Source organism: Saccopteryx leptura, chromosome 1 (genome assembly GCF_036850995.1).
Source record: "Saccopteryx leptura isolate mSacLep1 chromosome 1, mSacLep1_pri_phased_curated, whole genome shotgun sequence".
In the NCBI taxonomy this organism is placed as follows: domain Eukaryota; kingdom Metazoa; phylum Chordata; class Mammalia; order Chiroptera; family Emballonuridae; genus Saccopteryx; species Saccopteryx leptura.
Window position 1 is genome coordinate 189970338 of NC_089503.1, and position 27013 is coordinate 189997350.

General features: G+C 35.7%; 1 protein-coding gene across 1 annotated transcript in view; it reads right to left on the bottom strand.

Annotated features, from left to right (window-relative positions):
* Positions 1–1643: 1643 nt before the first annotated feature.
* The window catches only part of WDR64 (WD repeat domain 64), an 83066-nt gene continuing 57696 nt past the window's right edge, over positions 1644–27013 (bottom strand). The window contains exons 20-28 of the mRNA XM_066360897.1: positions 19901–20040; positions 18164–18269; positions 14034–14092; positions 11844–11953; positions 9038–9226; positions 7510–7615; positions 5012–5092; positions 3538–3651; positions 1644–1727 (exon numbers count right to left, since the gene is read on the bottom strand). Of these exons, the coding sequence (XP_066216994.1) occupies positions 1644–1727; positions 3538–3651; positions 5012–5092; positions 7510–7615; positions 9038–9226; positions 11844–11953; positions 14034–14092; positions 18164–18269; positions 19901–20040 (989 nt within the window). The remainder of the gene's footprint in view (positions 1728–3537; positions 3652–5011; positions 5093–7509; positions 7616–9037; positions 9227–11843; positions 11954–14033; positions 14093–18163; positions 18270–19900; positions 20041–27013) is intronic.

A 27013-nucleotide genomic window follows, 5' to 3' on the forward strand; every position in this document is an offset into this window, starting at 1 on the left:
TATATTTTAGTAAACATTTTAACACTACACCAAATATGATGCAATTAAATATTTCTTTTCAGTTTTTAAAAAATTGATTTTAGAGAGAAAGAAAAGGAGAGAGAGAGAAAAATTTGTAGTTCCACTTATTCATATATTCATTGGTTGATTCTTGTATGTGTCCTGACTGGAAATCTAACCCACAATCTTGGTGTACCGGGATGACACTAACCAACTGAGCTAGCAGACCAAGGCTTTAATAAAATACTCTTAATTTATTTATCAAGTCAAGCATTTTCTTAAATGATTCATTTAATTAGTCTGTCATTTGATAAATTAGGGAAAAGAAAATTTTCTGCATAGTATGTGTATCCTTAAAAATTATGATTACATCATAAGTTATACAGCCATCTTAACAGTATACTGACTGAAATAAAATCTCTTGTTACATAATGTGCAAAAACACTGAAATGGTAAGATATCTTTTTAAATCCTAAAATATCAAGATATTGTATATTTCTATTAAAAGAAGTTTGAGAAAATTGCTCAGTCAAAAATGGAGGTGAATAATAATTTTTTAGAACCTTACATGTTACATTAAAGGGATTGAAGGTATTCGATCTTGTGTAGTCTTAGGAAATCTGTGTCTAGGGATATAATTCCTTTTTTTTACAACTGAGATTAAAAGGTAGGAAAGAGAATCATTTTCATAAAGGCCTTGGAAATTTTCTTCTTTACTTTTAGAACTTAAAAAGAAATCTTCTGGGGCAGAATGGGTGAAGGAGTTTAAAAGGTACAGACTTCAATTATAAAATAAGTCCTGGGATGTAATGTACAGCATAGCGACTACAGTTAATAATACTGTCAACATGCCCTGGCCAGTGGGCTCAGTGGTAGAGCATCTGTGTAAAGCCAGTAGCCGCGGCCACCATCACAGCTGCCTGGCCCATGCAGGTTCTCGTTTGATTCTGACAGGAGGTAATGAAACAATGAAGCCAAGAACTGGTGGGCCATTAGCTTTCATTCTAGTTTGCACACAGCAGGCAAGAAATAAACACAGTGGGAAAACACTTTCCATTCCATTCAGGGCTCCCAAAGCCACTGACTTATCTGAGTTTCCTAGAATCAAAGGTTTGTACCTCACCAGCCTTATTCACCTCTGTTCCCCATCTCCTTATCTCTGCACAAACCCTGCACAAACTGGCTTCTCCTTCAGCACTCTGCCATTTTGGCTGCTTCTCCTTCCTCCACGTGGCCTTTCTCTGCTCTCCTCTCTAATGCTAATCTCAGGAACCGAGAGAGAGCAAGCTCCTGGTCTGCCCCATTTTATAGTGTAGAAATCAAAACCTATAATTTCAATATACAAACAAGGAAGTCTCTGATACAAAGTCACTTAGGGTGGGAAAGGCTTACTCTTAAAACTAAGCCTTAGGGTATAACAACCCTGCCTGCTTACAGCCTGTCCCCCACACCCAATGCAAACTATAAGCGAGCAAACCTATATATCTAAGTAATCTTCTCCATCCATAAATTGGCCTAAGGTTGCAGAGATGGGTGACAGTGTCTGGTGGACCCGCACTTTCATCCTGAAACTGGCATATCATTCCAAGTTTGACATTTCCTGTGAAGCTCAGACCATGACAACCAGTTCTGGTATTTCTCTTTTATTTGGGGATGGTTGGAAAGAAGGAAGAAGCCAGATTTATTTGTGTCACTAAATTTCTCTTCAGACTTTTCCTCTGTTGTACCTGTGAAATAAAGGACATGTCAGTTAATAAGCAGTCTTACACAATGACAAAGACGATTTTCTAGTCAGATTGCACCACTAATTTTTGCAGAGATTTTAGTCCTCCTCGAAGGAAGGTGTATTTACTTAGTTAACTATACTGTTTGTCTCTCGGGTTAAATATGTTAAAAACAGGTGGCAGAGCTACAGAATGACATAAGTAGAAGAGCAGAAGCTATAGAAATACTGGACTGGGCAGCTATTCATTCGGCAACTCAGCTGCCCGATCTGTAAAGGACTAGATAAAACCAAACAAACTTGTTAGGCTGTTGTAAGGCATAAAGCTATCATATAATAAGGCTGTCAAAGTTCAGTAACTTGCAGGGAAATGAAATCAAGTAATGATCCCACAAATGAGAAATGAAAGGTCGTGTTGAATCTGGATATTTTTGGAAGACATACATATAAAATATTAAACTCATTTGGTTTAAAAATTTAATTCAACAATTGTCTAATATTATCAATAATGTTCAGCCAATATTTACAGTACACATATATTTGATTTTTATGGTCTAAAATGGGGAAGAAGAGAGAAAGAAAGTGAAAGGGAGAGAAGATGTAGAGAGTTATAAGGTGGAAGAAAAAGACAGATGAGCCCCAAGGTCAAAATTTAACCACTATGGATTAAAGAGCCCTCCAACTTAGAGACTCCTAGGTCACATGACTGCTCCCCTTTCTCCCTACACAAAGTGGGAGTTAGTTCCCTATATCAATCTGCTGAACAGCCAAGGGAACTTTCTAAGCCACACTGAGCTTTCTTTAGTTTTCTGTTCTTCTTCCTTCTCCTCCTCCTTCTTCTGACTCATTCTTTCATTCAGCAAGTGTTCTTTGAATGCAATTTAGGTGTTTGTCTGTTCTAAATATTGGAGTTCTAGCAAAGAATTAGTTAAAGTTTCTGTCTTCATGGATATTAAATAGTCAATAGAATCAATAAAAAAATAAATAAATTGTTATATAATATAATCTCAGGTAGTGACAGGAGCTATGAAGAAAAATAAACTAGGGTGAGGTGATAGAGACTGATGGGAAGAAAGGGTCCTTCAATGTTCATTACTTGTAAACTCTCATATGACCAGGCGATCTGAATCACACTAACATTGTGTTTAAGTGTCCAGGCTCTGAAATCGAACTGTTGGGTTTAAATACTAGCTTTATCATCTACTGCTTTTGGTATCTTAGATAAATTACTTATTCTTCATGCTTCAGTTGCCTCATTTGTAAAAAGGGGTGATAGTCACAACTACCTCAAAGTGCTTTAAAGATAAAGTGAAAATATGTATCATTTTCAGTATTGTACCTGGCGCATTAATTTTAAAATAAATATTAGCCATTAGCATTAGTAAGGTTGCTCAGTTATAGTTTTGTTGCCCTAAAAATAAAAGACCCAAGTGAGAGGCAACAAATCTTTATTTGAGATTAAAAAGAGTAGTTATTCTGGAAGCACTGATATAGGCAGAAACCAAAATAGTGTTCTGACTTAACAAATGAAAAATAAATGATGCAATTTTTATTAAAGAAATGAAATAAAAACTCTTCTATTGCCAAAAATTCTTACTTAAATAATTGGTAGAATTGATGATTAACAATAATCATTTATATTCTCATAAAGAGCATAAGCTAAGAAAATTATGGTTGTTTTCTATATTAATTAAATAAAGCAGCTTTTTGTTGTTGTAATAGCTGTGTTTGTTATCTGTAACTCATTCAGGCACACACTATAAGCAATTCAAACAGAAATGGGAGAGACCATGGAATTTTAAGTACTAACTTACTTTGTCATGTTGACCATGACTTGCTTTCTTCTTTCCTGAAATGCCATCTGAAGAGTCCTTTTGTGCATCTGAACCAATGAGTGGAAGGGATCTTAAACTAGTGGGGCTTTGGACCTGGAAGCCATAAATAAAGAGTAAGACATAGTAAAGTGATTATTTCTGTGATGTGAATTCAGGAGTGGGGGATAGGGAGTGAGAAGTTTCAATGGCTTTAAAATATACCCCCGCTCACAGTTGCCCACCATTCATTCTTAATAATTAATTCACCCTTAACATCATCTGTAGCTTAAGTATTTAATATTTGTTAAAATGAAGTTTTTTTGAGGAAGAAGGAACATTTTAAGAAATAATAGGATTAAGTTGAAACATTTTATCTTCAGTTTATTATTCTTGGTTAGTTAATTAGTTCTTTTTCTTTTATCTTTTTAAATTATTTTTAAGTTTTTTTAAGTTAGAGGAGAGGAGATAATGAGACAGACTCCTGTATGTGCCCTGACCAGGACCCACCTGGCAATTCCTGTTTTGGGCTGATGCTCGAATCAATTGAGTTATTCTTAGTGCCTAAGGCTTATGCACTTGGACCTAATGAGTCATCCACATGAAGGAAAAACACATGAAGGAAACTGGGCCTCTGGCTGAGAGAGGGAAAGAGAGAGAGAAGGGGAAGAGGGAAGGGTAGGGAAATTGGTGCTGCTTCTCTTGTGTGCCCTGACTGGGGATCAAACCCAGGACATCCATATTCCAGACTGATGCTCTACCCACTGAGCAAACTGGCCAGGGCCTTAAAAAATTTATCTATTGAATTTTGTTTTTAGAAAACAGATAGAGAGAGAGGAAGTGGGAGAATCAGGAAGCATGAACTCATAGTAGTTGCTTCTCATATGTGCCTTGACCAGGCAAGCCCAGCGTTTTAAACCAGTGACCTCAGCGTTCCAGGTCGACACTCTATCTACTGTGCCACCACAGACATTATCTGGAATGGAGACTTGAAGGATGAATAAGAATTTGGAGGGAGACAGGGGTGAATGGATTAAGGGCAGAGGGGTGGCACAGGCAAAGTCACAGAAGAAAGAAGAATAGTGATCTTGAGGAACAGCAAGTAATTTAGCATAGCTGGAGTGTAGAGTACATGGGAGGATGCGGTAGAAATGAGGTCCTACAGTTCAGGCAGAGGCTAGACCATGAAAGTTTTGGATTCCAGGATAAAAGCATTTGAAATTTATCCTGTAGGTAATAAAGAACTAGAGTAAAGTTTGAAACACTTTCCTATAGTGTTGTTCAACATGGAAGACCAGAGATCAGTGATCAAGGCCATTGACACATGGAACTGGAGACTCTTCTGGGATGGGACCCAGCATGTTCATGAAAGCCTCAGTTAGCCCATTATGTGATTTTCTCCAGCCTGGCTTGGTAGCCCAGAGTTAGATTCTCTATTGTTTTGTAACCATGCTAGTCATCGAAACAGTTAACTCACCCTATATATTGGCAGAGAACCAAACACAATCCCCGCCTCTTTGTTTCCAGTTTTGAAACCTTCCAAGGTATGTTTTCGGGTCTGAAAAACAGAGGTGTGCATGTTTAATAAAAAGAACTCATTCTGTAAGTGGCAAAATTCCCAGGCTCAAGTTCTGACACTTAAAGCTGCATGACCTTAGGTAAGTTTTTGCTCTATTTAATATTTATGATGATCAAATGAGATCATAATATAAGAAGGTGCTACTCAAATGTAGGATTCAGTGGCACTGTATTGTTACTGTTAGCACATCAGAAAGAAATGAACAGAAGTGAATAGAGAAATAATACACAATTGGTGACTGAAAGGAATGGGCAAACAAGATTGCTGGTCAAAATCAGAGATTCCTCAGTGAAAGGTATTTTAACTCAATGTTAGCATAAAAACCTTTTACTTTACCAAGCAATTGAGAAAATGAAGAAGAGGCCAACCCTTATAACATTTGGGGGCATTTAATTACACTGTTCACAAAAATAAGGGGACATTTTATCACTTCATATTCATTTTGAAGTATCCCCTCATTTTTGTGAGCAGTATATTTTAAGAGTTTTTCTAGAGATTTTGTCGAATTTGTTTCAGTTAAATTATTTTCTATAAATTCTTTCTGTTGTTCAAATTGGAAGAGAATATTAAAACCAAATACCAATCTTTATTATGTGGGTTTTGTGCTATGTCAATCCTGTTCAACAACATTGAGCATCTGTTACATGCCATACATGTATCTTGGCCCATGAAGAGCTTATGATTAGTGGTGTGGGGTGGGTTGCAAAGGTCAGTATATAAATAATTCTAGTTCAGTGTAGAACATGGTCATTGAACGTGGTAATTGAATATGAAGCCTAGGCAGACTGGGGGTTTGGGGGCACGTAGATGAACAGTTACTGAGTACCTACAATGTATTTGGTACACATTTTCTCATTTACTTCTCATGAAAACTCTTTGAAGACTTTTCAGATGTAGATAGAGATAAAATAATATTTCTCAGGTTAAACCTAATTTTGGTACATTCCCATCCAGTGCCTCTGTGCTTGTCACCCTTCTGTGAGAAGCTACCTGAACTACATTTGGACAGAAAGGTTTGGAAATTGCTTCATTTGGAAAATGTTAAATATTTACTAAGTATGGAGTTGATATTGTAAAAGAATTATTACAGAATGAATATTCGTGGGCCACAGCTCTGTTTTACAAGTTGGAACAATGCTCACCACTTTGAGGCTCACAGCGAACCATTCTTTGGCCTCAGCCTTTTACCAACCCTCAAGGGAATGATTGGCCTGAATTTTGTGCTTTTATTTCTCTTGCTTTTTTTTTTTACATAATTTTATCTTATATTCTTTTTTGTCAAAACAATAATTATAGTTAATTAATCTCAGACTTTAGTAGCCTAAAGACTCATGCTATATTCATTCTTAAAAAGGGTTAGAAATAAAATTAAATTCTGCATGGAAGAAAACTGTGTCTGTCTGTGGTGAGCAGAGTAATGACAGCCAAAGATTTCTGCACCCTACTCCCTCCAACCCCCAATTTGGGAATTTATTGCTTCACTTGGCATAAGTGACTTTGAAGATGTGAATAAGGTTAAGAATTTTGAGATGGATTATCCAGGTGGGCCCAATCTCATCAGAGGATTCCATAAAAGCAGAGAACCTTCTCTGTTGTGTCAGTCATGGGACCTCAGAAGACTGGTCAGAAGGGTGCAACATTTCTGACTATGAAACTGAAAGAAGGTGGCCACAAACTAAGAATAGGAGCTTCTCCCCTACAGCCTGCAGAACAGGAATTCGGCACTGATAACACCTTAATTTTAGCCAAGTGATACCCAGGTCAGACTTTCGACTTACAGAACAGTGAAACAATTAATTTGTGTTGTCTAAACCAGTGTTTTGTTTTGTTTAAACAAGTGTTTTTCAACCATTGGTCCACAGACTGATCCACCAAAAATTTTGTGCTGGTCTGTGAAACAGTTAATCACCCTAATGTTGTATAAAGATTATAGACCCAATGATCTTAGTCAAATTTGCTTTTGGTCGGTGTAGTTTCTGCCTTAGTGGTCCCCAAAATAATTATCTTTTTTTATCGGTCCCAAAGTGTAAAAAGGTTGAAACCACTGTTTAAACCACTAAGTTTGTAGTAATTTTTAACAGCAGCAACAGAAAACTACTACACTGTACGCATCTCAATTCAGGAAAGTAAAGTTTTATTTATTTTGTTTGTTTCTGAGAGAAGAAGGGAGAGAAAAGGAGAAGCATTAACTCATTGTTCCACTTAGTTTTACACCCATTGCAAAATATCAATTGCATATAATAATATTAGGTTCAAGCTGATGCCCCCAGCATTAAGCTGGTGACCCTGGGATGGAGCTGGCAACCCCAGGTTCTAACCAGCAACCTCAGAGCTCTGGGGCGACACTCTATCCACTGTGCCACTGGCCAGGGTTTGTTTGTTTTCTTCAAAGTTACCTTGGAGGAAGAAAGAGACTTGAAAAACTTAAAATCGTGGTCCACTTTAAAGGCCTTGGGAGGGGTATGTTTGAAAAGCAAAGACATTGAGCTCATATCCTTCCATCTGCATATAAAGAGACAAGAAAACCTGCTAAGTACATGCCCACACCTTTTATTCTCAGCCCGCTAAACAAGTATTGAATACATCTTATATCGGTTTTACTTTTGGTCCTCAAATTCTCTGCCTCCCATGGCACCAGCTCTAATGATGCTACTCTGAACTTAAGTCTTATTCCATTTGGCTTCCTGGATTCCTCTCCAGGTAAACCAGAGATTTCTACTAGGCCTGAGAATTCCATGTAGTCAAGTTCATTAATAGTTATTGGAAAAAGTACTGTGCAGTAGGGATGAGAAAACCTTCAGTCCAAAACCAGTGTTTGATATTTGTGTGACTCAGGGAAGCTTACACTGTAGTTAAAACTTACTCATACATGTATTTAAAAAGCCATAACTAAGCATTCAAAACATTTGTTAAAGAATAAATACTCTGACAGGCATCTCAGACTACATCCTGTCCAAAACGCAGCTCACCTTCTGTAGGGCCAGTAGCTGTGGCCGCCGTCACAGCTGCCTGACCTGTGCAGGTTCCCATTAGATTCAGATAGATCAAAGAGAAAAAATGGAGCCAAGAAATGGTGGGCCATTGTCTTTATTTCTAGCCTCGCACTGGGCAAGCGAGTAAAAACAAACACACAGGCACCAAACCTATTCACACATTCTCCAGTTCCACAACCAGGAGAATCTTTTCTGCATTTTCCTAGAATCAAAGACCCCACCAGGTCAGCAGAACTCACAAAGCCCCTCACCTCGGTTCCCGTTCAGCACCGGCCATCTTTTTCTGCCTGCTTCCTCTACAACAATGTGGTCTCTGCCAAAATGGCCTCCTAGCTCCTCCTTTCTCCTTCTCAAAACTTTTCGGTGTGAAAGCTCTCCTCCAGCACACATTAGCATAACCAAGCCCTTTTCCAAGCAGGAAGGTAATTAGCTGTATCATGTGGGAGCATGATCACATGAGCTGTGGCCATTTTTAATAAAGTAAGCATAAAAATCACATTTTATAAACTTATTTGCCCAACACCTTCTTTCTCTCTCTCTCTCTTTTTTATTTTATTGATTTTTAGAGAGAGGGAGGGAGAGAGCAGGAGAGATAGGAACATCTGTATGTGCCTGGATTGGGAGGTCGAACTGGCGACCTCTGCACTTTGGGACAATGCTCTAACCAACTGAGCTATCATGCCAGGACTTCTTTATCTTTATTTTTGTATTGGTCTCAGGTGTACAGCTTAGTGGTTAGACAATCATACACTATACACTATCTTTTTCTTCAGATATGCTTTTCCTCTTGTGTATTTTGTCATAGTGACTCAGTAAAGTTTAGAATATTTATGTTGATCCATAATAAAAGCTCTTTATGCTTTAGTCTCTATAGACTGTATTATAATCATTTAATTCTTGTCAGCTCTCTAAAGGAAATCAATGGTCTTACCTTTTCTGGTCAAATACCAGAGGATACTGATATTTTTGTTTATTCTCTGTCAACTTGCTTTCATCCTTTATTTCTAGGGGATACTCATTAACATCACAAGGCAAAATCAAATCACTTTTCTGTGATAGGTCAAAGGGCCTTCGTTGTCCAAAATATCCACAGTAATGACCATTGCGGGCATGCCAGAGCCTGGGGAAAAGTGAAGGTAGGGAGAACAAAGAAACTGGAATTCAGTGGAAGTTATTCTTCTGTTCACGATCAGATTTTCATTGGTCTGTCAAGAATTTTAAACTTTGGGTCTAGGACTCTTCCTATTAAATATATGGAGCTAATCATAACATAAATATTTTTATCAGAATTCTAATCTACATTTTCTTTGTTTACTGCTTTTTGGTACCAGGGTAATATTGGCCCTGTAAAATGTGTTATGAAGCATGTGATTTTTGGGTGAGTTTGGAAAGGATAGGTATCAAGTCTTCTTTGAATATTTGGTAGTATTCACCAGTAAAGCCAGCTGATCCTAGACTTTTCTTCTTTTGAAGGTGTGTGTGTGGGGGGGTTAATTACTGTTTTAATTTCTTTACTAATTACCAACCTATTCAGGTTTTCTAGTTCCTGATGATTCAATCTAAGAAAGTTTTATTATTCTAAGAATTTGTTCATTTCTCCTCAGTTGTCTAATTTGGTGGCATGTAGTCATTCATAATATTCTTTTTTAATCCTTTGTATTTCTGGGTAATAGTTGTGAATTATTTTATTTATTTTAAACTCTCTAATATACTTTGAAACCTCTCTTACCTCTCTCGATGTTACCTAGCTTTATTCCCATAGAGCAGTGGTCCCTAACCTCTGGGCCGCGGACTGGTACTGGTCCGTGGGCCATTTGGTACCAGTCCACAGAGAATGAATAAATAACTTACATTATTTTTGTTTTATTTATATTTAAGTCTGAACGGTGTTTTATTTTTAAAAAATGACCAGATTCCCTCTGTTACGTCTGTCTAAGACTCACTCTTGACGCTTGTCCCGGTCACATGATACATTTATCTGTCCCACCCTAAAGGCCAGTCCGTGAAAATATTTTCTGACATTAAACCAGTCCATGGCCCAATAAAGGTTGGGGACCACTGCCAAATAGGACAATTTATTATCATACTTTTAAGACTTTTTATTATTATTATTTTTTATGGTTTTATTTATTGGTTTTAGAGAGAAGAGAGACAGAGAGAGAGAGAGAGAATGGGGGATGTAGGAGGAGTGGGAAGCATCAACTCATAGTAGTTGCTTCTCCTATGTGCTTTGACCAGGCAAACTCAGGGTTTCAAACCAGCAACCTCAGCATTTCAGGTTGATGCTTTATCCACTGCACCACTACGGGTCAGGCATTTTTAAGAAATTTTAATGTGCAGCAATTTGTTTCAATAAATGTCATGACATTTATTTTCTATTCATATGTATATTTGTGTTTTTAGCATTTTGGGTCTGTGTATTTAACATTATATAGGCAATTAAAAACAGGAAGTACTTGTACATTATATTGATTATAGTTAATAATACTTATATAACACATTTGAAAGTTGCTAAGAGAATAGATCTTCAAAGTCTTCATCACAAGAAAAACAATTTGTCTCCCTCACTTCCTGTCTGTCTCTCCCTGTCTACTATCCCAACCCTCTCTCTCTCCCTCTCTCTCTCTCTCTTTCAAAAAAAAATTGTAACTATGTATGATGGATGTTAACTAGACTTGATGTTAACTAATTGTGATCATTTTGCAATATATAAAAATATTGAATCATTATGTTGCACACATATAACTATTGTTATATGTAAATTATACCTTAATCAAAAAAAAAAAAGAAACATAATCCTGAAGGGAGGCTTTCTAGAGAATGTAACTGACCACAGTGCTCATGTAAATCATTTCAGTGTGTTCCAATTGCAGCACTGTGCTAACCTTTCTGAATCAAGTGAGGCAGCTATGACAGAAAGCAAAAAGTAGGCTTTGAAAATTCAATCACATTATTGCTGAATCAATGAGCCCTCTTTCACTTTTCTCAATATTAGCATTTCTTTTCTATGACTTCTCTATGACTTATGATACTATCCTCTTTCAGTGGTGTTCCCTGGGCCTGGGCTTATCTCTCTGAGCTATCCATCTTGTTTAGTTCTTTGAAATCAGTCTATTAAACACACTTTCGGAAAGTATTTATTATTCATTCAAATGTAGATGAGCATGGCATCTCACTCCTTGGGCATAGAAAGAATTCCAAATCAATATCTATGTTCTCAAAGCTGTTTTGTGCCCCCCTCCCTTTATTTGTTGGTTTCTTTATTTTAGTCAGTTAATCAAGATTGCATTTAGGGTATGTACTTAAACTTCAGCTTTTTTTTTAAGTGAGAGAAGGGGAGACAGAGAGACAGACTCCAGCAGGCACTCCCACCAGGATCCATCCTGCAAGCCCCTACTGACAATGCTCTGCCCACCTTGGGCCATTGTTTGGCAACTGAGCCATTTTTAGCCACTGAAACTGAAGCTCAATGAGCCATCCTCAGTGCCTGGGGGCCAACTCCCTGGAACCAATAGAGATATGGCTTCAGGAGGGGCAGAGAAAGAAAGAGAGAGAAAGAGAAAGGGAGGAGGGTGCAGAAGCAGATAATTGCTTCTCCTGTGTGCCCTGACCAGAATCGAACCCAGGATTTCCACACACAGGGCTGATGCTCTACCAACTAGCCAGGGAAAACTTCAGCTTACTAATTTTTTTCTCTCACACTTAAAACCCTGAGTTCACAATATGGACATCCATACCTTACTGAGCCATCGATAGAGGCAGTGAGCACCAAATGCTTGTCTTCTACGTAGATTATATGAAGAACTTCTAATGAATGAGCACGCCAAGCAAGCAGCTGCTTGAATTTCTAGATGGCAAAAATAAAGCATAAATCTTGGAATAAGTACAACTGTGAGCCAAAAACTCTTAATTATTAGGTAGCCCAGCTAATGAGTAAACAGTGTTGCCATATGTGGAAGGTGTTGATGCCCCCCCCCCAATTAGCTCTTTTCTTGCTTGTGGAGGTACCAAGAATTTCATTTTTATATATTTGTTAATCTACACAGATCCCTGGAAGAGAATGTACCTTCTGTCTTTAGCAACTTATCATTTAACCAAGGATTAGGAATTCATTTAATTGAAAATTACTAGACAATTAGATGCAAGAATAGCCTTAGAGTAAAGGTTGTGGGGGACGCAAAAAGAATATAATCAGGAGCAGGAGGAAGCAGAGTTGAAAAGTGGAGAGTAAAGGGGAGATTGGCAAAAGTCTTTTCCTATTTTCAAATTTTATCCAGATACAGCCCTGGCTATTTTATTCTTTTCTTGGTGGTGGTTGAGAAGCACGTTATACATAGTAATGATATACTACAAGGAATTAATTAACAAAAGAAATGGGCCCAGCTCATTCTCTTTCAAAGACATCATGAAGCTTAATTGGTACGTTCTTTTAAAATGTGGCTTATTCTCAAGTTCAGAGCTCCTACAGGGGCCACAGAAAAATTTATAAATTATGTGAACTAGAGTATCAACCAGGAGCTTGCTCTGCAGTCACATTCACACTGAGTCTGTTCTCTTTATCACTGATGAACACAGATTCCTGAGTCATCTACTTAGGAGTATCTTTGTGGCTAGAATTCTGGCACTTTAGAGTTCTCATATGAGATCCTTTTTGATTTAAACTTTAACACAGGTTAGTCATAATTCCTCCTACATTTCTTGGCCTTATGATTTAATTTCTCATGGTCCCTTTTAGAGAGTCAGGGTGAAATCTGCATTCTCCAATTTCTTATTATTGTCATCGTCATCGTCGTCATCATTGTCATCGTCATCGTCATCGTCGCTGTTTATGAACATCTGGTCAACCAAGCACCCTTCCAGCCTTGGTGGGAGTCTTTAAGGCAAGTGTTTTTCCAATATAAACCATATCTCTAGAAAGAAATGCATTTTACTTCATAACACAGTAAACACATACCTGTACATGCATCTGGAATAAGTTTCAGTATCTTTCACAGCAGAATACTTAATCTTATTATGTATAATCCACTGATATTTTCTATTCTATTCTACCGCATTTAATCCCATATCATTATTTTGTTTTTATAAAAACACTGCTTACAGAAAATATTCCTCTGTGAAGTAAAGATCACACTAAAGCTAAGTACCTGAAGGACTATAATAGGGTCTTAGAAACAAACTCCATAGATAAAATAATGTTTGAAACAACAACCATTATAAAATGTGCTACAAGGAATCCAATCTTAATTCACATATCTGTAAATAAAACATTATTTAAGCTAATGTTTAGCTTTTGGATTTGAAGTATTAGTGTAAAGGGAAATAAACCTATGCTAAAATAGTGCTTCATTATTGTATTCTTTACTTAGTGTTGTCTTTATAATTATGTATATATTTGTATATCCACATACACATAGAGAATGCATATTTATCTGGTTATAAAATAAGGAGATTCTGATATCTATATTACATTAACCCTAAAAATAGAATATGTATGTTTCAATTATAAGAAAGATTTAGACTAGATGTAAGAGTTTCTTGAAAATAATAATGGTTGGACACAAGGTTAGGCTTGCAAAGAAAGGTTATGGAGTTTTCTTCAATGAAGATATGTAAGATATAAAAACTGACTGTGGAGGACTTGATGATGTATGAGCCCTTTGAAGCTCTGGGTTTCTGCACAGATTCTCACAAATAAGTCAAAACCTGAAGTAGCTGCAAAGTGACTGGTGGCTGGCTCACTCTCTCGTCCCCTTTTACCAGTAGACCATGGCTAATGTTATATAGCTTAAGTTTCAGTAGTACTATATTTGACTTCAGAATAGGGAGTCTTGTCTTCTATTTCTATTTTTAGTTGTGATGTCTAGCACAGAGAAATGCTCAATAAATATGTGCTGATTCCCTAATTAAACAAAAACTAAAATTTTTACCTTTTCATCATGAGGTGGATCCAGGAAAGAACCAATACTGCAAAAGATAATGTGTCCTTCTGTATAAAATTTAAACATTGTAATACTTAATTGGTTATTCTGTTGCTTAAGTAAACACTACCAAGCCTACCCAGATATTTTGATTCAGGCATTTATAATGATAAATAAAAAAGAATTTGAGAAACCAGAAATGAAAGAAAAAATTTCATATTAATTTTTTTTTCTTTTACAGAAAGAGAGTCAGAGAGAGGGATAAAGAGGGACAGAAATACAGGAACAGAGAGAGATGAGAAGCATCAATCATCAGTTTTTCGTTGTGACACCTTAGTTGTTCATTGATTGCTTTCTCATATGTGCCTTGACCACGAGACTTCAGCAGACCAAATAACCTACCTTGGGTCCAAGCTGATGAGCTTTGCTCAAACCAGATGAGCCCACGCTCAAGCTGGTGACCTCAGGGTCTCAAACTCGAGTCTTCCACATCCCAGTCCGATGCTCTATCCACTGCGCTACTGCCTAGTCAGGTTCTATCAATTTTTATATGTAACAATTCTTTTTTTTGTTTCTGGCTTAATAGGTTATAATGAGGTTGCCTTATACACTCAAAGTCAAAATTCTTCTAGACATCAGGGTAGATGAAATAGAAATGGATACACCATGATTAAATGAAGCCAAACTTTATGGAGATAATCATACAACAATCCAAACAATAATTACAACTAGATTTTAAAAAGCAACAAGACTACACATAGGAATATCTTATTCAAACTACAGAAAGTTAACAATAAATAAAGAGCCTTAAAAGAAACCAGAGGGGGAAAATCACCTTACTTATAGAAAAGCAAATATAAAAGTTACATCTGACATCTTCTCAGAAACCATGCAAGTGAGAAGAGAATGTAGCAAAATATTTAAAGTGTTGAGGAAAAATAAAACTTACCAACCTAGAATTCTGTATCTTTAGAAATTATCCTTCAATATTTCCTGCCATTCAAGAAGTATTTTTAAAATTTCTTTAGAAGGAAGGAAAATGACATAGATGAAAAGTTCAGATTTATATAAAAGAAGAGCATAGGAGAAGGAACAAGTAAAGACAAAATAAAAATAAACATAATAGTTTATTCAAAGTAATAACAGCAACAATGTATTTGATTATTATAATTTATGAATACTTGAAAGGAATAACCATAATGACATAATGAATGAGTGGGAAGAAATAGGAATAATATGTTATTATAAGGCATTTAACTATCCATGAAGTGACATTGAGTTATTTGAAAGTAGATATGAATCAGATGTAAATATATGTAGCAAACTCTGGGGAAGCCACCAAGAAAAGTAAAGAAAAAGAATTATAATATGCTAAGGATGGAGAGAAAATAGAATCATATAAAATGCTCACTTAAAGCCATAAAAGGTGAAAAACAAAGACAGAAGCACAAAAACACAAAGTCAGCAAATAGAAAATAGTAAGACATATGGCACATATAATTTAAGTGTCAATAATCACTTTAGAGGTCCATGGTCTAAATAAACAAATGAAAAGACAGAGACTTTTAGAATGGATTCAAAAACAATACGTAACTAGATGTCATCTACAAGAAATCCACTTTAAATATAAAGAAACATATGGATTAAAAATAAAATGATAAAAATTTACATGATAACACTAATCAAAAGAAAGCAGGAGTAGCTATATTAATTTTAAACAGAGCCCTGGCCAACTGGCTCAGCAGTAGAGTGTCAGCCGGGCTTGTGGAAGTCCCTAGTTCAATTCCCGGTCAGGGCACACAGGAGAAGCATCCATCTTCTTCTCTAACTCTGCTTCTCACCCCTCCCTCTCCCCTTTCTCTCTCTCTCTCTCTTCCCCTCCCACAGCCATAGCTCATTCAGGCAAATTGGCCCTGGGCACTGAGGATGGCACCATGGCGTTGCCTCAGGTGCTAAAATTGCTTAGTTGCCAAGCAACGGAGCAACAGCCCAGATGGGCAGAGCATCACCCCATAGGGGGCTTGCCTGGTGGATCCTGGTGGGGGCACATGTCTGTCTCTCTGGCCCCCTGACTCTCAGTTAATAAAAAAGAAATTATAATTTCAAACAGAGAAGATTTCAGAACAAGGAAAGTTATCGAGATAAAGAGAGGCATTGCATAATGTTAGAGGTAAGAAGACATAACAATCCTCAACATGTATGTGCCTAACATCAGAGCATCAGAGTACCAGAGGTAAAAACTGAAACTGTGTACTTGGGGTGATGATAATTTGTCAGTGCAGGTTCATCAATTGCAACAAAGGTACCACTCTGATACAGGATGTTGGAAGCAGCGAAGACTGTGTATGGGGTGGGTGGGTGGGCAGGGTGGATACAGAAACTCTGTGATTTCCACTGAGTTTTTCTGTGAGCCTAACACTGATCTGAATAAATAAAGCCTATTTAGCAATAACAACAAAAAGCAGTAACTAATGGTGTCTGAGGATGCCTGGTTTAAATAGTGACTAAATAATGACCCTCATAGAAGTTTTTTAACATTTACTAAAGCACAGAAAAAGGAAGTAAAGTTAGAATCTAAGAGAAGTCTCTTTTTATTATAATATAAATGAGGCTGGATTGGACCCCAAATTCACCCCTACTCAATTTTTCTACATCACGGCAAAAACAATAAATCTCAAGAGGTAAATGTGTTGTTACATGATAGTAAGTGCACAAAGGTGCATTCTGAGAAGTCTATGTATAGTTTCAAATTTAAGTTCTATGTCTTTTGTTTGAAAAGGCTTATCACATAGCAGATAGAATTATTGTAAAATAAGGAAACTATTTTAACTATGGACAACATTTGCCTAATCTTCAATTTCTCTTCTATTCTGCTATAACCAGAAATGATGTTTATAAAAACTATGAAGATCAACAGATAAATAAAAGTAAAAAGTCAAGAGTAAGCATAACAGAGTATAAAAGGATGGGTAGTGGGCAATATAACAAGATAAAATAAAAATAACCTTAAATAAATGTAGAACTGATAATACTGAATGCAAATACAATTATTTTCTATAATCTCCAGAAGATTCAAATAATTGTTGATACAGAATGGTTTGTTGTGACTTTTGTAAAAAACATTTAAAATAAAAAAAGAGTTCCTAAAGGAAAAGATATACAATTTAAATATTCATGTAATGACAGTATTTAAATGCAAGTCTCAATATTACATACGTAAGCAAATGATACTTGGAAGAGTGGTACACAAATGATATGTGGAGGGGTAGGGAAAGCAAAAATAGAAAAGAAAATTGGACTAAGCTTTTTATTTAACCGCAAAGACGCTGTTTTGGTCTAAATTCTAAAAAATTTATTAAATTTTTTAGGAAAAACTTAAAGGAAACCACTAGTAAAATTAAAAACTGCATTTATATATTCGCAGACACATAATGTCTAAACATATGGGAGACATGAAATGAGAGCAATTTATAATTAATTAAAAAATAAAGAGAGGAAATAAGCATTGAAAAAAGAATCAAGTATATTAGTTATAATCATAGATATATAAAATAAAGTTTTCTATTGAGAACAAATAATTCCTGTCCTCTCTGTTCACACGACTACTCTCTTTAATAATGAAGGTAAATGCAAAATAACCTTTTCAAGATTAAAAATGAGAACTTTACATTCTTCACAATATATAAGGTAAGGTTAGTCCTATCCCCAACTTAAAGATAAAAGAAATAGTATGTCTTGCTATAATGAAAGCGCTAGGAATAAAATAGGTTCTTTTCACATTCATTCATTGTTTTGTTCATTCAGCAAGCTATAGGTAACACTCTCAACACTCTCATGTTTGAGCACCCCTATTATTCTTTTGTATCAATATATGCCATGGTCCTGATGGTTAGCTCAGTTGGTTAGAGTGTCAACCTGAGACACTAAGGTTGTGGGTTTGATCCTTGGTCAGGGCACATAAGGGAAAAAAACAGTGAGTGGAACAACAAACAAATGCTTTTCTCTCTCCCTCTTTCCCTTCCTTTCTCTGTCTCTCTAAAATCAATCAATTAAAAAATGTGCCACATATTTTTTTATATTCTTTTTATTTCTTGTAGTTTAAGATACCTATAGCTGACTACATAAGGGTAATGACTTACCTACATTGCCAGTCAGTAGTATCCTGGTACAGGAATCAGTGTACAAGGATGTCAGAGAAATGGCAGAATGTTTTGTAAAAGGTAGCATATCTTTCAGTAGTCTTCCCTGCATAAATTATAATAATAAATTCTATAAAATATTCATATTAGAGTTGAATTTCTCTATGAATAATCTATCTAAAAATTATCTCTACTACTAAAACATAATTCTATTTGTAATCAAAGTAATTAAAAATATCCACAGGAACTTATTTTCTTTTTTTTTAATGTTTTTCTTTTAATTGAATTGATTGGGGTGACATTGGTTAATAAAATTTATAAAATTCAGGTGTACAATTCTATAATACATTATCTGTATATTTTGTGTTCACCAACCCAAGTCAAGTCTCTTTCCATCATTATTTATGTTCTTCACCCCCTATTCTGGTTTCCCCCACCACATTTTCCCTAGAAACTTATTTTCTTGAAATAAGTGTAGATAACTATTAATGATAAGCATCTAGTCTCTGATTATTACCGATCATTTCAACATTTGAGGGTTGTTTTTTGTACTTCTCATTGCCTTTATCGCAATTCTTCTGCTCTTATTTCCAATTATATAGTCATTTAAACAAACATTCCTTTCAGGTTTAAGTGTATCTGACTTGTTTTTAATAGAAATATTGTATTTGCCTTTTTAGAAATATCTATTTTTGAATATTGATACAAAACTAGAGATTGTAAGAGACTCAAATTCAGCAGATCATTTTTCAGCACTTAGTATGTCAACATCAGGAAGAACTTCCACATGCATCTCACTTAGAAAATAAACATCTAAGTTTGAGAAGAAAGAATTTGAATTTGAATCTGCCATGCATTCCCTGAGATTTGCTTGGATATATTTTTTTCTCCTAATTCTCTCACTCATTTATTTATCTATTAGAAAATAAAGCATTGTTCCAATACCAAGATCATCTCAGGGAAAGTTATTGTTACAGGTTTTTTTGTATTTTCAAATTAAGACATTCCCCTGATGAACTAGGATCCACTGATGGACTTGGAGGTTTTATCCAGTACAGTAGTGCTTCTCTGTGTGGTTGGATTCCAATAAGTGCCACTCAAAACTATTGTTGTTTTTTCTGGATTTTCCTCTAGAAAGAAGTTTCATGAGCGGTACCACCCCCTTGCTTCTCTAAGGACATCACTGTCATCATCACCTGTCAATTCAAGATCTTTCCTTCCACCATCTTCCGTCCTCTAAAATCAAATGCCACCTACCTCCACCCTAAGTCATTTAAAAGCTTCTAGTAAATAAAACATTTTTTATTATAAAATGTTTAAGGACATCCAACACAATTTAAATAACATTAGAATAGTTTGGATAACTACAAATTTATGGATACTCAATATATCAATAGTCTTATATTATTTTACTATAATACATCATTAATATCCTCTAATATTTAAATATCCAATCAAATATTTAGCAGCATGTACTCATAGCTCAGTTTAAAGAAAAGACAGATGTGAAATAGTTAACTTCACAGTTTTAATGATTTGGTCTCCTGAGTTACACAACTGGCCGATTGTCAAGTTTGAGTGGTATTTTCAGTGAGCAGGCTGCAAAACCAGCGATTTGGCTAGAAGGTTAAAAAACACTAAAATTGGATGCTACATGGAAACTCAGAAGGCTAAGGTTCATTTAATAATCCTCTTTCTCATTTTTTCTTTTCCCAGGTAAATAAAAGGCCTCATCACCTCTAATGTCCATAGACGAAGGTGTCCATCCTCATGAGCAGTGACAAGGACAGGGGGCTGAGTATCTGCAACACTGGTGCCTCCAAGATGTTTTTTGTCCACTGGCTGTTGCTCTCCCACAGTGAGATCTGTTTGTTCACCTATTGGGAAATTAATGAGTTACCATGGTGTTTGCAATATTTGTATTTCAAAATGTTATAGAATGCTACATAGTAGGTAGGTAAGAAATACCCAAAGCAACACATTCTTTTCCCTAGAATTTTTTATTAACCCCAGAGAATTTCAATCAGTGGAGAGAAGACCACAGCATTAACAAATGGAATCCCATACACTGGAAAACTTAAAAAGCTTATTTTGGCCTTTTTGTAAAGCCTCTTTATTGTACATAACAGCTAAAACTTTATAAACATCCAGTTTCAGTCTTACATATGCAGAATGTCTTATGAATCTAATATAAATTTTAGGAAAATGAGCTGGAGATTAAGAAAAAATATTTTGGGTTTTTCAAATCTAGCATTAGTATCATCATAATGGAAATTCTGCCTTTCAGACTACCAAATCCTATAGTTCTTCAACATTTAGTCACAAAAAGAATATATATTCATTAAGAGTATTCAATCACCTGAACTCCCTATTGAAGAATAACTTTATTTTTAAAAAGTGGGGTGAGATAGAATGAAAGATGTTAATGGACTAAGTAGACATTCCAACTGCTACCTCCCAGGACCAAATAGGATTACAACTTAATTTAAGAACAATCATCTTGAAAACCCAACTTTGGAATAAACTAAGAGGAATCTATAACCAAGAATAACTGAAGAAGCCACACTGAGACTGGATGCTCAAGGATCTTAGAGCAACAATTGATGGACATAATGAGCACATAAATAAAGAGATAACAAGCATCAAAAAGGACATTGAAATCATAAAAATGAACAAATCAGAAATGACAAATACAATATTAGAAATGAAGACTGCACTATAAGGAATCAATAGCAGGCTGAATGAAGCAGAGGATTGAATCAGTGATTTAGAGGACAAGGTAAACAAAAGCACATAAGCAGAGCAGCAAAAAGAAAAGAAGCTCAAAACGTCTGAGGAAACTCAAAGAGAGCTCTGTGACAACATGAAGAGTAATGACATCCACATCACATGGGTTCCTGAAGGAGAAGAGAATGAACAAGGAATATAGAACCTGTTTGAAGAAATCATAGCTGAAAATTTCCCTAAATTGATGAAGGAAAAAGTCACACAAGTTCAAGAAGCACAGAGAGTTCCATTAAAGAGGAACCCAAGGAGGCCTACAGCAAGACAAATTATAATTAAAGTGTTAAAGTTAAGAGACAAAGAAAGAATACTAAAAGCTGCAAGAGAAAAGCAGTTAATTACTTACAGAGGAGCCCCCATAAGGATGACATCTGACTTCTCAACAGAAACACTTGAGGCCAGAAAGCATGGCAAGAAATATTCAAAGTCATACAAAGCAAAAACCTACAACCAAGACTTCTTTATCCAGCAAGGCTATTGTTTGAAATTGAAGGAGAAATAAAAACTTTCCCAGACAAAAACAAACAAACAAAAACTCAAGGAATTTATTACAACCAAACCAGTACTGCAAGAAATGTTAAGGAGCTTGCTGTAAAATGAGCAAAGGGAGAAAAAAATTCTGGAAAAAGAGGATTGTAGATTTAAAGAATAAAATGGCAATAAACAACACAGATCAATAATAACCTTAAATGTAAATGGATTAAATGCTTCAATCAAAAGACATAGGGTAGCTGTGTAGATAAGAAAACAGGACCTGTACATATGCTGTCTACAAGAGACCCACCTCAGAATAAAAGATAAACATAGACTAAAAGTGAAGGGATGGAAAAAAATATTTCATATTTCATGCAAATGGAAATGAAAAAAAAAGCTGGGGTAGCAATAATTATAGCTGACAAAATTGACTTTAAAACAAAGGCTATCAATATTAAGGGATAAAGAAGGTCATTACATAGTGATAAAGGGAGAAATCCAACAGGAGGATATAACCACTGTAAATATCAATGTGCTTAATATAGGAGCACTTAAATGTATAAAGCAGATTTTGGTGGACATAAGGGGTGAGATCAACAGCAATACTATAATAGTAGGGAATTTTAATAATATACTAATATCAATGGATAAATCCTCCAGACAGAAAATTAACAAAGAAATAAGCAGACTAAAATGACATACTAGATCAACTGGATTTAATAGATATCTTCAGAACCTATCACCCCCAAAGCAGCAGAATATACATTCTTTTCAAATGCTCATGGTACATTCTGTATGATAGACCACATGTTAGGACACAAAAAAAGTCTTAATAAATTTAGGAAGATTGAAATCATATCAAGCATATTCTCTGATCACAATGGCATGAAACTAGAAATCAACTACAATAGAAAAACTGAAAAACATTCAAACACTTGGAGGCTAAATAGCATGTTATTAAATAATGAATGGATTAGCCTGACCTGTGGTGGCGCAGTGGATAAAGCGTTGACCTGGAACACTGAGGTCACCGGTTCAAAACCCTGGGCTTGCCTGGTCAAGGCATATATGGAAGTTGATGCTTCCTGCTCCTCCCCCCTTTCTCTCTCTCTCTCTCTCTCTCTCTCTCTCTCATTCTAACTCTCTCTCCTCTCTAAAATGAATAAATAAATTAAAAAAATTAAAAAAACAAAAGAAACTTATCAGACTTGTAAGAAAAATTAAAAAAAAAATGAATGGATTAACAATGAGATCAGGGAAGAAGTCAGAAATTTCCTTGAAACAAATGAAAATGAACATACAACAACTCAAAATTTATGGGACATAGCAAAAGCAGTCCTGAGATGGAATTTCATAGCATTACAGGCATACCTTAAGAAGCAAGAAAAAGCTCAAATAAAAAATTTAACCTTGCATCTAAAAGAACTAGGAAAAGGACAAGAAATAAAGCCCAGAGGAAGTAGAAGGAAGGCAATAATAAAAATCAGAGCAGAAATAAATGACATAGATGCTAAAAACAAAAACAAAATATCAATGAAAACAAGAGCTGGATTTTTGAAAAGGTAAACAAGATTGATGAATCTTTAACCAGATTCACCAGGAAAAAAGAGAGAGGACTCAAATAAATAAAATTAGAAATGAGAGTGGAGAAATAACAACTGACAGCACAGAAATACAAAGGATTGTAAGAAAATACTATGAAGATCTGTATGCCAAAATATTGGACAACCTAGGTGAAATGGATAAGTTCCTAGAAACATATAATCTTCCAAAACTCAATCTGGAAGAATCAGAAAACCTAAACAGACCGATTACAACAAATGAAATTGAAACAGTTATCAAAAAACTCCCAGCACTGTTTTGAAAGAAGAAATGCACTCCCATGTTTATGACAGCATTGTTCACAATAGCGAAGATCTGGAAACAGCCCAAGTGTCCGTCAGTGGATGAGTGAATTAAAAAGCTTTGGTACATATATACTATGGAATACTACTCAGCCATAAGAAATGATGACATCAGATCATTTACAACAACATGGATGGGCCTTGATAATATTATACTGAGCGAAATAAGTAAACTAGAAAAATACTAAGAACTATATGATTCCATACATAGGTGGGACATAAAAATGAGACTCAAAGACATGGACAAGAGTGTTGTGGTTACAGGGTGGGGGGGGAGAAGAGGGAGGGGGTTAGGGGAGGGGAGGGGCACAAAGAAAACCAGTTAGAAGGTGACAGAAGACAATTTGAATTTGGGTGATGGGAATGCAGCATAATCAAATGTCAAATTAACTTGGAGAGGATGACGTCAGAGTAATGGCGGGGTAGGAAGCGATACCGATAAATCTCCCCCAAAACTCAACAAGATCTTCAACCAGAAGCAGAAAAACCTATCCTTGGAGCCTCCAGATGTTTCGCAATACACCCAAAGGTATGGTCAAGCGAAAAATTGGCTAAATATATAACCAAACCCTGAAGGAAATAGGGAGTAAGAAATGCTCCGCCTTCCTCACTAACCTAAACAGGAAGGCTTTCTCTGGGAACTGTGAATATAGAAACTGAGGCGGGCAAAGGGGGTGAATAGATCCAGGCCGTGGCACAAACGGCCGAACCAGGCTGTGGCACGGAGATCCAAGCCGAGGAAAAACTGTTCCTGTGGCAACCCGGGCAATACAAGCTAACACTTGCGCCAAACTCAGACAAATTAACTTGGAGATGTTTTCTCTGAACATATGTACCCTGATTTATCAATGTCACCCCATTAAAATTAATTTTTAAAAAAGAATGTAAGAAAAAAGAACTCCCAGCAAAAAAAAAGTCCTGGACTAGATGGCTTCACAGGCATATTTTACCAAATATTCGAAGAAGTACTAACACCTATCCTCAAGCTATTTCAAAAAATACAAGAGGAGGAAAGAATTCAAAGCTCCTTTTAGGAGGCAAGCATTATATTCATTCCAAAACCAAGTAAAGACACTACAAAGAAAGAAAACTACAGGCCAATATCCCCAATGAACTTAGATGCTAAAATTCTCAACAAAATATCAGCAAACCAGATTCAGCAATACATGAAAAAAATCATACACCATGATCAAGTGGGATTTATTCTGAGGAGGCAAGGCTGGTATAATATTTGCAAATCAATAAATGTGATTCATCACATACACAAAAGGAAGGAGAAAAATCCCATGATAATATCAATAGATGCAGAAAAAGCATTTAATAAAATCCAGCACCTATTTATGATCAAAACTCTCAGCAAAGTGGGAATACAGAGAACATACCTCAACATGATAAAGGCCATCTATGACAGACCCACAGCCAACATCATACTCAATGGACAAAAATTAAAATCAATCCTCTTAAGAACAGGAACAAGGCAGGGGTTCCCTTTCATCACTCTTACTCAGCACAGTTCTGGAAGTCCTAGCCACAGCAATCAGACAAGAAGAAGAAATAAAAGGCATCCAAATTGGAAAAGAAGAAGTAAAACTATCATTATTTTCTGATGACATGATACTGTACATAGAAAAACCTAAAGTCTCATTCAAAAAACTACTAGACTTAATAAATGAATTCAACAAGGTAGCAGGATATAAAATTAATATTCAGAAATTAGTGGCATTTTTATATACCAACAATAAACTGTTAAAAATAGAAAATAAGGAAACAATCCCCTTTACTATTGCAACAACAAAAAAGAATAAAGTACTTAGGAGTAAATTTAACAAAGGATGTAAAGGATTTGTATTTGAAAAATTATAAAACTTTGATAAAAGAAATCAAGGAAGATACAAACAAGTGGAAGCATATACTATGTTCGTGGATAGGAAGAATAAACATCACTAAAATGTCCATATTACCCAAAGCCATCTATAAATTCAATGAGATTTCTATTAAAATACCAATGGCATACTTCAAAGATATAGAACAAATATTCCAAAAATTTATATGGAACCAAAAAAAACATGAATAGCCTCAGCAATCTTGAATGGAGAATAAAGTGGGAGATATCACACTTCTTGATATCAAGTTATGCCACAAGGCCATTGTATTTAAAACAGCTTGGTACTGGCATAAGAACAGGCATACAGATCAATGGAACAGAACAGAGAACCCAGAAATAAACCCATGCCTTTATGGTCAATTGATATTTGACAAAGGAGGTAAGAGCATACAATGGAGTAAAGACAGTCTCTTTAATAAATGGTGTTGGGAAAATTGGACAGGTACATGCAAAAAAATAAAATTAGACCACCAACTTACATCATTCATAAAAATAAACTCAAAATGGTTAAAAGACTTAAATGTAAGTCATTAAACCATAAACATCTTGGAAGAAAACATAGGCAGTAAACTCTCCGATATCTCTCGTAACAATATTTTTACTAATTTATCTCCATGGGCAAGTAAAATAAAGGACAGAATGAACAAATGGGACTATATCAAACTAAAAAGCTTTTGCACAGCAAAAGACACCATGAACAAAATAAGAAGACAACCCACACAATGGGACTCAGTCAAAAAACTACTAGACTTAATAAATGAATTCAGCAAGGTAGCAAGATATAAAATTAATATTCAGAAATTCTTCTTCTTTTCCAATTTGGATGCCTTTTACTTCTTCTTTTCCAATTTGGATGCCTTTTATTTCTTCTTCTTGCCTGATTGCTATGGCTAGGACTTCCAGAACTGTGCTGAGTAAGAGTGGGTTGTCTTTGTCAATACATCTGATAAAGGGTTAATAAACAATATTTATAAAGAACTTGTAAAACTCAACACCAGGAAGGTAAACAATTTAATCAAAAATGGGCAAAAGAAATGAATAAACATTTCTTCTAAGAAGACATACAAATAGTCAATAGGTATATGAGAAAATGTTCAATGTCACTAATCATCAGAGAAATGCAAATTAAAACCACAATGAGATATCACCTCACACCAGTCAGAATGTCGCCCATTAACAAAACAACACACAATAAGTGCTGGAGTGGGTGTGGAGAAAAGGGAACCTTTCTGCACTGCTGGTGGGAATGCAGACTTGTGCAGCTACTGTGGAGATCTGGCTGGGGTTTCCTCAAAACTTTAAAAATGGAACTGCCTTTTGACCCAGCTATCCCACTTTTAGGAATATATCCTAAGAACACCAAATCACTGATTGAAAAGAAGAAATGCACCCCCATGTTCATGGCAGCATTGTTTACAATAGCAAAGATCTGGAAACAACCCAAGTGTTTGTCAGTGGATGAGTGGATTAAAAAGCTTTGGTACATATATACAATGGAATACTACATGGCTGTTAAAAAGAAGGAAATCTTACCTTTTGTGACAACATGGATGAACCTGGAGATTATTATGCTAAGTGAAATAAGCCAAGCAGAGAAAAAAAATATCATATGATCTTACATATATGTGGAATCTAATGAACAAAGTGAACTGAGGAATGGAATAGAGGCAGAGGCAGGGTCACAGAGACCAGAGGGACAGCAGTCAGATGGAAGGGGGATGAGGGGATGGGGTCAGAGAAGGTAAAGGGATTTGTGAAACTATATATAAATAACACAGAGATATAGATAACTGGACAGCAAAT